The sequence below is a fragment of the Macrotis lagotis genome, chromosome 3 (genome assembly GCF_037893015.1).
Source record: "Macrotis lagotis isolate mMagLag1 chromosome 3, bilby.v1.9.chrom.fasta, whole genome shotgun sequence".
Taxonomy (NCBI): Eukaryota; Metazoa; Chordata; class Mammalia; order Peramelemorphia; family Peramelidae; genus Macrotis; species Macrotis lagotis.
The window spans coordinates 304,982,200-304,993,847 of record NC_133660.1 but is presented as its reverse complement, the minus strand read 5'-3'; the positions used below and the strand labels follow the sequence as shown (position 1 = coordinate 304,993,847).

The following is an 11,648-nucleotide window of genomic DNA, read 5'->3' as shown; positions in this document are numbered from 1 at the left end:
TTGTATTGAGGATCCCCTTCTATAGAAGCAAGGTGGTATCAGATCTGGAAACTACACTTTTATAGAACTGTCTGGAGCACTTTGATGTCAGATGATCTATCCAGGGTTCTATGTGTCAGGTATTTTTGAGAGCAAAGGGCAATATTATTATTATTATAGAGGGTAAGGCAGCATCATGTAGTGGAAAGAACAGGGGATTTAAGGTGAAGCTGGTTGCTTTTCCATTTCAGCTGAGACTGTTCAGTTGCCTCTTCTATAAAATGAAGATAAGAACAGGGGAAAAATGGGAAGTGTGGCTCTTAACTGTGATATTGGGCACATCTCTTTTTTACCCAGCCTCTGGCTTTTCTGCAAAACAGCTGGTTGGAATGAGACAATCTCTAAAGTCTCTTTTAATTCTAAACCCTAATCCTACATCTAATCCTAAAACATTACTAACTCCTTTCAGTTTTATTGCTTTTTTTTCTTTAATTGCAGATAACCCTTCTCCAAGAGAACTGTTTAGATCCTTGGCTGCCCAAGAGCAAGAGTTCCACCTGAAAGATCAAAACAGAGTTAAAAACTAGAGAGAAGTTGAAGCCCTAAGAGTCATCCATACTTTCCAGATCATTTACACAATACATCATGCTCAAAGGACCTATTTGCCCAAGTTTAATCACACATTTTAATCACACATCTTAATTCATTGATCTGAAATCTACATGGTCACATCACAGTGTCTTCTTGTTCATTAATCCTTGTCTTCCTTGGATTTTTAATACTGACCTGTTATATTTCCTGCATTTTTTGGTGTGATCTTTAGGAGTTTCCTTGACCACCCCCATACTTTCTTCTCTAGAACTTTGGGTAGAGTCCTTTAATGCTCAAAGTTCCATAAGAAGCTACATATAAATTTCCAGGTCTTTATTCTTGGACCAGAAGCCATGCAGGTCCAGAAGACTGGCAATGTGACAAAATTCATTTTTCTAGGACTCTCTCCTAATCCAGAGATTCAGAGAGTTTGCTTTGTGCTGTTTTTGTTCTTATACATGGGTATATTGTTGGGGAATTCCCTCATTGTGTTGACTGTCAGTTTCAGCAAGATTCTTGGCTCCCCTATGTATTTCTTCCTCAGTCATCTCTCCTTTGTAGAGATCTGCTATTCCTCTACCACATCCCCCAAACTCATTGCAGATTTACTTGTTGAGAAGAAATCCATCTCCCTAGAAGGCTGCATTGCACAAGTGTTCTTCATCCATTTATTTGGGGGCATTGAGATGTTTCTACTAATAATCATGGCTTATGACCGATACTTGGCCATCTGCAAGCCTCTGCACTATGCGACCATTATGAACCATTGGATTTGTGGCTTCCTTGTTGGAATGGCCTGGTTGGGTGGCTTTTTACACTCAATTGCCCAAATTCTCCTTATATTTCACTTACCTTTCTGTGGCCCTAATGTGATTGATCATTATTTCTGTGATGTGCTTCCTCTGTTGGAACTTGCCTGCACTGAAACCTTTTTCACTGGGTTGCTTATTGTGGGTAATGGGGGGATGCTGACAGTAATCAGTTTTGTAATTCTCCTGAGCTCTTACAGTGTCATCTTGTTCCATTTAAGGGGACACAGCAAGGAAGGACGCCGAAAGGCCCTCTCCACCTGTGCTTCCCACATCACTGTAGTCGTCTTGTTCTTTGGACCCTGTGTCTTCATCTATTTGCGGCCCAACACCACATGCTTTATGGACAAAATGGTGGCCATATTCTATACAGTGATCACTCCACTTCTCAACCCAGTCATCTATTCCTTGAGGAATGCTGAAATGAAGAATGCCATGAGGAAGCTATGGGTTAGGGCCCTCAAAGAAGGAGAGACATGAAAAAAGTAACCCAAGACCCCCTGATATTAACTTATCTTGAATCAGAAAGCACAAAGCTAGGACAAATAGACCTAATTATGAAATAGAATATACTCTTAATCACAATAGGAGTTCACAAGATGTTCAAAATGACTTTTTTCTGAACATAGAGGTCATGGTGAGTTTTGTTAATCATGCTAATAAAAGTTTTGCTTTGGATTACAGTTTTAAAATATATATTTAAATATATATTTTGTGGGGTTTGCAAAATTATGAATCTATCTTCTATCTTTCATTTTTTGATGTCAGTATGGTGTAGTGGAAAGAGTCTTGATATGAATTTGAATCTTGACTCAGTTATTTAGTAGTTGTGTTATCTTAGGCAAATAATAGTAATGATAGCTAGTATTTAGGGACTGGAGTTGGTCAAGTCATTTTCATATATTTTCTCATTTCAGGCTCACAACAACTCTATGAATTAGATTCTATTATAATCTCTATTTAACAGATAAGAAAACTGAGGCTATGAAAGTATTAAGACTTGCCCAGGACCACAGAGCTAGTAAGTGTCTGAAGCAAGGCTTAGAACTTGCGTCTTCCTGATTCCAGACTCAGCACTCTTTCCAATGTCACCTAACGGCTTCAACCTGCTATGTTTTTAAGAACTTTCAGTCTTCTCATTTTGATCTTCTATGAAGATCAAAGAAATATGAGACCAATTCCCTTTCATCGTCATCCTGGCTTCTTTTACTTTTTACAGACTACATTCTGCCTTGTAGATTGTAAGCTCCTTGATGGCAGGGACTGAATGCTTTTATATCTTTATAAACTCAGTCTTGATCATTGGATCTTGAACTTTATAAATGAATGTTTTTGAAACAGAATTTGTTGTCGAGTCTTCTCAGGACCTGGATCTCATCTGAATATGGATGTTCATAGTGGATAAATAGAAAGTTTCGGTTTGACCCTTGTCAGTTGGCACACGGTAAATGTGCTTATGCAGTATTTTGTTTCTGTAACTGTTCAACAATACTCATTGAAATCCATTCAGTGAAAAACAAACAATAAGGAAGAATGTAAACAAAGCAAACCCAAATTCTAGGCACTGAGATGACTGGGTGCAAGAATGGATAGATGGCTGGATGTGGGGTTATGAAGACCTGAGTTCAAATCTATTCTGATATTTATCAGTTGTATGATATAACTTCTCTCTGTCCCAGTTTCCTCATTTGTAAGACAGGGATAATAATAATATTAATACTACTTATATTACAGGGTTGTTTTGAGCATCGCAGAAGATCTTACTTGTCAAATATTTTAGAAGAATTAGGGGCAGGTAGGTGTCTTGGTGGATAGAGCACCAGCCCTGGAACTGGAAGAACCTGATTGCAAATCTGGCCTTTAGACCCTTCATAGTTGTGTCACCTTGAGTAGTTCACTTAGCCCTTATTGCTTCCAGAAAACAGAAACTAAATAAATACTATAAAACTATATAAATGTTTGTAATTATTATTATTTAAAAAATCTTAATAGTATTTTGTTTTTGCATGTAGAGATTGGTTTCAACATTCATTTTTGTTAATTTTAGTCTTCTTCTTTTTCCTCCCCCTACCCAAGACAGCAAACAATCTGATATATGTTATAAAGACAATTATATTCAATATATTTCCATATTAGTCATGCTATGAAAGAAGAATCAAAACAAAAGGGAAAAGTCACAAGAAAGAAAAAAAATAAAAAAGTTAAAATAATATGCTTTAGAGGCAGCTGGGTGGCACAATAGATAGAGAGCACTGGCCTTGGAGTCAGGAGGACCTGAGTTCAAATGTGGCCTCAGACACTTTCCTCAGACACATTCCCTAGCTGTGTGACCTTGGGCAAGTCACTTAACCCCATTGCCTTTCACCCCTCCCCCCAAATAATATGCTTTGATATGCATTCAGTCTCCATAGTTCTTTCTCTGAATGTGGATGGCATTTTCCATGACAGGTCTTTTAGAATTTCTTTAATGTATTACTGAGAAGAGTGAGATCTCTCATAGTTGATTACCACACAATGTTGCTGTAATTGCTTATAAAGTTTTCTTGATTCTGTCACTTCACTTAGTATCATTTTATGTAAATCTTTCCATATTCCTTCTGAAATTTGTTTCCTCATGTTTTTTATAGCTCACTAGTATTCCATTGCATTGATATGCCATGATTTGTTCAGCCATTCCCCAACTGATTGGTATTCTCTCAGTTTCCAAGTTTTTGCCAACACAAAGAAAAGTGCTATAAATATTTTTATATGTGAGTCTTTCCCCTTTTTTTAATGATCTCTTTGGGATATAGACTTAATAATAGAATTGCTGAATCAAAGAGTGTACACATATTTATAACCCTTTTGGCACAATTCCAAATTGTTTTCCAGAATGGTTGAGTCAGTTCTCAACTCCACCAACAAATGTGTTAGTGTCCAGTTTTCTCACATCCTCTTCCATAAAAATCATTTTCATTTTCTGTCATATTAACTAGCTCATATCTGTTAGGTAAGTCCTCAGAATTAGTTTAATTTGCATTTCTCTAATCAATAGTGATTTAAAAAAATTTTTATGTGACAATATATATCTTTAATTTCTTCATCTAAAAACTGCCTTTTCATATTCTTTGACCATTTAGCAATTAAGGAATGACTTATATTTTTATAAATTTGACTCAGTCCTCTGTATATTTTAGAAATGAGCCTTTAGCAGAAACACTGACTGTAAAAAAAATTGCTTCCCAGCTTTCTATTTTCCTTCTAATCTTGTTTGTTTTGGTTTTGCTTGTGCAAAACCATTTCAACTTGATGTAATCAAAATTATCCATTTTGCATTTTCTAATATTCTCTTTATCTTGTTTGCTCATAAATTTTTCTTCTGTTCATAGATCTGACAGGTAAACTATTCCTTTTTCTCCTAATTGGTTTATGCTAGTATTCTTTTATCTTTTATGTACTTATTTTGAAATTGTTATTTATTAAAGAAAAACAGCACCATAAACCAACCCTTGTGCTTTTTTCCTAAGGGAGAGAATACATGACCTTTGTATTTTTTAGCATATCAGGTAATCTGAATCAATTGATATGGTTGGTCTGAGATATTTGTAGGTAGAGTGCAAGGAATTTCAGTCTTTAGTGAACCACAAAAGAACATAAAATTGGAACCGATGCATTCCAAGACCAGTTGTACCAATAATAATGTTGATGATGATAACTAGCTCTTTAATAATAATAAATATAGTTCTTTAGGTTTGTAAAGTTTCTTACATGTGTTATCTTATTTAATTCTGGACTAATGGATTTAGGTGACCCTCCCTGGGACCTCCTCAGGGTAGAGGTTTAGCCAAACCAATTCAATACCACCTTCCTTAATGAGATCATAGATAGCTACAGAGCTCTCCATGCCTTGGCCCATTCTGCTTTAAAAGTTACTGATCTTTAGAAGGATCAGAAAGAATTATTTCCTGGGAGACCCTTTTTTATAAATGAGGAAACAGGTTGAGAAACATTGGGTGACTTTTAAAAAGTCTTCATATACTTTGAAAGGTCTGAGCCAGATTTGAACTCATACTTTCAAACTCATGCACCACAAACATTCTATCCTTTTATACCACTTATTCCTTTGTTGACACAAGAGATTAGTCACAAGGCATGTTAGGTTTCTTGATCTGTAAAAAAGAGGAGGCAGTGAATCTCTCTAATTTAGAATAAATTAATATCTTAATCTCTACAATTTGTGGGGCATAAGGAATAGAGTACAAAAGTCTAGCAATTTCCAAAAGACCTGGGTTTAAATTTCACTGTTGATTTCTCACAGTCTGGGTCACCATGGTGGCCTCTCTCAATCTCAGTTTTCTTATTTGTAAAGTTGAACTCATACTATCTGCAATACCTCTCTCATAGTTTTGCAAGACTCAAATGAGATCAATTCTGTAAATAGTTTTCAAACCTTTTTTTTTTTTAGGTTTTTGCAAGTCAAATGGGGTTAAGTGGCTTGCCCAAGGCCACACAGTCTGAGGCCAGATTTGAACTCAGTTACTCCTGACTCCATACTCTATCCACTGCACCACTAGCCACCCCCAAACCTTTTAAGTAATAAATAAATCTCAGGGAGTTGTTCAGAAAATCCTGGACATGGTATCACTTGTTTCTAATCAAATGTAGTGTCCTGCTCATGAGGTTTTTCAATGGGTGACTTGGTGGTGGTGGTGAGAGCAGTGGGAATCTTGTTCCCTGGAACAGGACCAGAAGGTTCAAAATAGCTGCCATTCATTTTCTATTGAGCTGCATCCTTGCTCTGTTTCTCACTTCTTGTACTTGTGAAATTGATTTTGGGGAACTTCGTATAAGGCTTGACATTTAGCCTAATAAATTTTCTTCATCTAAATAGATTTTGTTTGACATTATAACCTTTAGAAATTGGCTGTTTGGTGACAAAGTCAATAGAGATTTGTACCTGGGGTTGGGAAAACCTGAGTTCAAATCAAGATTCTTACTTTCCCTATCACTTTCTTAGGTCTAGACATACCAGAAAATAATACATTAAGTCCTGATCTGTAGTATTTGCTAATTTCTGAGATGCCTGTTCATTCTGAAAATTCAACTCATTTTAGCCAATTTAGCCGTCTTCAACATGTGACTGGACTAAGGTATCTCCTAGTGCAATATTAGCTAATCACAGCATGTTCAGTGGAGCTTGAATGAAATGTCACCATTTGTTTCTGGTGGAATATAGGTCAATATCCATAGAACTTTTTACTTTTGGGTGGTCATTCTGAATCAATATGTGTATTGTGTGTACGTGTGTGTGTATGTTTGTGCATGTATGTATGTATGAACACATACCCGTTTGTATGTGATGAAAAGGCTAATTAGGGTGTTTGTGGTAGATCCAAGTAGTCATGATGGCCCAGAGACCAGCTGAAGATGAAGTGGGGAGAGAAACTCTTTATTCTGATATGGAGGGAGGAAAAAGAAAATGATCAAATGGCATTTTGGTGGAAGTCCAGGAATTCTGATTGGGCTAATTAAATTCTACATTTACCTTAGTCTACTGGGAAAAGGTCCTTGATAGGGAATACTTGAAAGCCTCAGGGAGCTCAATTCCCTGATTTCAATTTTCTATCTTATAAACTTAAGGCTTCCTCAGTGTAGAAATAATTCCTTCTGATCCTTCTAAAGGTCAGTAGTTTTTAGAGAAGAATGAACCAAGGCATGGAGAACTCTGTAGCTTTGATCTTGTTGAGGAAGGTGATGTTGAATTGGTCTGGCTAAATCCCCACTCTGAGGAGAGTGGGCAGAGTCACTTGAGTCCTCTATTGCAGATAGAGCTGGTACCTAGAGTGCTGCAGCAAACTTCCCTGTCATTCTCTGAGTACAAAGTCAATTCCTCTTAGATAATGTGGTCAATAAAGACAAAGCTGGAGATGTACTTTTTAGCCATTTGGTGTCACCAGGATACTTCCTCCTGGAAATCAGTGAAGATGACCACTGGGTTTTCTATAGACATCCCTAGGAAGGATAAAAAGACCAGGATCATCAAGTTGATATTTTAGGAGATGGAGGAATTAACTTCATTGCCATGACTGGCTAATGATAGTCATCAGAATGTTTCCTAAATAGTTATTTTTTAAATTCTATGGTTTATTGCTGACCTAACATAAATATGGTTCTAGCATTGCTTTTGAGGAGTTTACTTTGTTTTGGGGGAGAGAATGTATACATATAGAGAGATAAAATATAAAAACAGAGAGAAGATAGTTTGGGGAGAAGGTGAAGCACAAGCATCTGAGAAGAAGGTCAGAAAAAATGTCCTGGAGAAGCTAGTGCTTGAATTAAGCTCTGGAAGAAAGGATTCTAATAGGTGAATGTGAGGAGGTTCCCTGGACAACCAGTGAGACAGGAACCACATTGCTGTGTATGAGGAGTATAAAGAAAGCCAGTTTGGCTTGACTGGAGAGATTGTGGAAAAGAAGACAAAACAGGAAGCATGTGAGGATTGCTGCGGGAATCACACTTTTGTATGATTTTAATCAATTCATTTAATCTCCCTGAATTCCATAAACTGTTAAAAGGGAGAGTTGGATTAGGTAACTACTGAAGTCCTTTTTAATTTTAATTGTATAGTCATATGCAAATCTCCCTAAAAAAAAAGAGAACCATGAAAAAATGAAATGAGGTGCTCTGGAATCAAAAGGACGAGGCTCTTTTAAATTCTAAATGTATAGTATATAGAAAACTTTCTTTAAAAAAAGAACTATCAAAAATGGAATGAGTTGCTTTGGTATCAAATGGATTGACTCCCTTTATTGGAGGTCATTAAGCAGAGACTAGATGATTACCTAGATATCTCATGGTGGATGTTCATTTTGGGTTACATAGATTGGATTAAATAATGGCTGAGGTTTCTGGCAACTTTCAGATACTCTGATTCTCATAGGTTGTGTGGTATAGTGGAGAAGTTCAGATTTTCTGTTTGTCTTTGACTTTGTAATTTTCTTACCTATGCGACTGACCTTAGGGCAAGTAATTTCCCTCTTGGCCTTGACTTCCTGATTTGTATACAAAAGGAGGTTGGTATAGATGATCTCGAACATATTTTCTAGCTTTAAATTTGGTGATTCTGTGAAGTGGGAATAACATCTTAGGCATAATTGAGACCAGAAGCATTCTTCACTAATTTCATAACATTGAGGTTGGGAAAGAAAAGTAGTCATGAAATTACAAAGTCATAGAATTCAAGAGTCAGAAGGGAAATCAGCACCTTATAAGCAAAAGAAATTGCATCATTGCATCACAACAGGTAGTCAGCCAGTCTATGCTTAAAGAACTCCAAAGGGATGGGAGAGGATTCACTGCTTGGGGAGGCATCCCTTTTCACTTTTGGACAGCTTCAATTGTCAAGAGCTTTTTCCTGACATAAGTGTACATGCAACTTTATATCTTGCATCTATTGCTCCTGTTTCTGCCTTTTGGAACCAAGAGTTTTTAGAGCCACACTCAAAAGTCTGATTTCTTTTTCCTTCATATACTTGAAGATAGCTCTCATATATTCCCTGAAGCTTCTTCCCTCAAGTTTTCATCTCTGGTCCTTCCAATTTATCTTTACATGACTAAGACTTAATGTCCTTCAAAATTCTGGTTGCTTTTCTCTGGATGCCTTCTAACTTTTTAAATACAGTGTTTATTATTATTATTTTATTGTACCAGACTTCTGAGTTTGGTTTTCCTTAGTGTAGAAATACTTCCATTGAGGATCTCCTCTCAAAACAGATCGGTGTCAGATATGGAAACAAGTTTCATGGAACAGTCTAGGACAGCGAGATGGCTGATGATTTACCCAGGGTCACGTGTCAGGTGTTTGTGAGAAAGGATATAATAATATTACTATCATAGAGGGCAAGACAGAATCATGTAGGGGAATGAATAATGGACTTAAGGTCAGGGCATCTGCTTTTCATCTCAACTGAGATATGGTTGCCTCTTCAATAAAATGGGAATAGGAATGGGGCAAAATGGGAACTATTTCCATTATCTACTTCATTACGTTTCTATATGGAGAATTTCATAACTGTGTGATATTGGGTACATCTCTTCATTTCCCTGGTCCCTAGTTTCTCTGCAAAACAGGAGGTTTGATAGAGACAATTTATAAGTCTTTTAATTCTAAATCCTAATCCTATATCTAATCCTACATCATTACTAATTCTTTTCAATGGGGTTTATTTTTTATATTATTGCATTATTTGTATTATTGCAGATGACCCTTCACCAAGAGAACTGTCCAGATCTTTGCCTGCCCAAGAACAGTAATACCATCTGAAATATCAGAAGAGCAGAGTTAAGAACTAGAGAGAGGCTGGAGTCCTAAGAATCATTTATCCCTTCTGAGTCATTTGTACAACCTATCATTCTCAAAAGACATAATTCTCAATGTTTTAGCACTCATTCTGAAAGACCAACTCCTCAGCCTCCATCTTGGTTTATTGATCAGAAATCTACATGGTCACATCAGTTTCTTCTTGTTCATTGTCCTTATCTTTTCTTGGGTTTTTTATCACTGACCTGTAATATTCACAGCTTATTTTCCTGCATTGCCTGTGTGATTATTGGGAATCTCTGACTACTGTCTTAGTTTCGACTCTGGTTCTTTGAGTAGTATCATTTGGTGCCCAAAGTTCCATAAGAAATTGTTTGCTCTGGTATAAATTCCCTGGTCTTTAGTTTTGGACCAGAAGCCATGGTACAGACTGGCAATGTGACAGAATTCATTTTTCTAGGACTCTCTCCTAATCTGGAGATTCAGAGAGTTTGCTTTGTGCTATTTTTGCTTTTGTACATGGCTATAGTGCTGGGGAATTCTCTCATAGTGTTAACCATCAAAGCCAGCAAAAGCCTCGGCTCCCCTATGTATTTCTTCCTCAGTCATCTCTCCTTTGTGGAGATCTGTTACTCCTCTACCACATCCCCCAAACTCATTGCAGATTTGCTTATTGAGAGGAAATCCATCTCCCTAGAGGGCTGCATCGCACAAGTGTTCTTCCTCCATTTCTTTGGGGGCATTGAGATGTTTCTACTCACAATGATGGCTTATGACCGCTATGTGGCCATCTGCAAGCCTCTGCACTATGTAACCATTATGAACTATTGGATTTGTGGCTTTCTGGTTGGGATGGCCTGGCTGGGTGGCTTTTTACACTCAACTGCTCAAATTCTCCTTATATTTCACTTACCTTTCTGTGGCCCTAATGTGATTGACCATTATTTCTGTGATGTGCTTCCTCTGCTGGAACTTGCCTGCACTGACACTTTTTTCACTGGATTGCTTATTGTGGGTAATGGGGGGATGCTGTCAATAGTAAGCTTTGTAATTCTCCTGAGCTCTTACAGTGTTATCTTGTTCCATTTGAGGGGGCACAGCAAGGAAGGACGCCGAAAGGCCCTCTCCACCTGTGCTTCCCACATCACTGTAGTCGTCTTGTTCTTTGGACCCTGTGTCTTCATCTATTTGCGGCCCAACACCACATGCTCCTTGGACAAAATGGTGGCCATATTCTACACGGTGATCACTCCTCTTCTCAACCCAGTCATCTATTCCTTGAGGAATGCTGAAATGAAGAATGCCATGAGGAAGCTGTGGTTCAGGGCTCTCAAAGAAGGAGAGACATGGAAAGAGTAATGTAAGACTCTCGGTATAACTTTATCCTGAATCAGAATGGTAAAAGTAGGAGAGCAAGAACTGATTACAAAGCAGTAGATACTCTTTTTTTTTATTTTTTTAGATTTTTCAAGGCAGTGGGGTTAAGTGGCTTGCCCAAGGCCACATGGCTAGGTAATTATTAAGTGTCTGAGGTCGGATTTGAACCCAGGTACTCCGGACTCCAAGGCCAGTGCTCTATTCACTGCGCCACCTAGCCACCCCCATTCCACCTGGCCACCCCCAAGATACTCTTACCAACAATAAGACTTAAAGAGATATTCAAAATGATTTTCTTTGAATGCAAAGATTGTGGTGAGTTTCTTTTATTGTCTTATAAAAGGTTTGCTTTGCATTCAGTTTTTAAATAAATATTTAAATATATATGATTGTGTGTGAATATATATATTTACACAATATGCATATTGTATGAATATATATGTATATATCTCTATCTATCTATATAAATTGTGATTACAATTCCATCTTGCATTTTTTTACTGGTAGTGTGGTATAGTGGAAATAAAAATGATATGGGTTCTAAACTTGACTCAGCTATTTAGTGGTTGTGTGATCTTAGGCAAATAATAGTA

The 11,648-nt window shown here is 37.2% G+C and overlaps 2 protein-coding genes across 2 annotated transcripts; both read left to right on the top strand.

The window, feature by feature from the left end:
- Nucleotides 1–923: 923 nt before the first annotated feature.
- On the top strand, nt 924–1,859 carry LOC141519693 (olfactory receptor 4X2-like). Its single transcript, XM_074231860.1, has one exon. It carries the CDS (start codon nt 924–926, stop codon nt 1,857–1,859), a length of 936 nt encoding a protein of 311 aa, XP_074087961.1.
- Nucleotides 1,860–10,098: 8,239 nt separating this feature from the next.
- Nucleotides 10,099–11,037, top strand: LOC141517109 (olfactory receptor 4X2-like). Its single transcript, XM_074228022.1, has one exon. The coding sequence runs from the start codon at nt 10,099–10,101 to the stop codon at nt 11,035–11,037; it is 939 nt and encodes a 312-aa protein (XP_074084123.1).
- Nucleotides 11,038–11,648: the final 611 nt, after the last annotated feature.

Coding starts and splice junctions, on each gene's coding strand:
- LOC141517109 (XM_074228022.1), top strand. CDS start 10,099: ATGGTACAGACTGGCAATGTGACAGAATTCATTTTTCTAGGACTCTCT.
- LOC141519693 (XM_074231860.1), top strand. CDS start 924: ATGCAGGTCCAGAAGACTGGCAATGTGACAAAATTCATTTTTCTAGGA.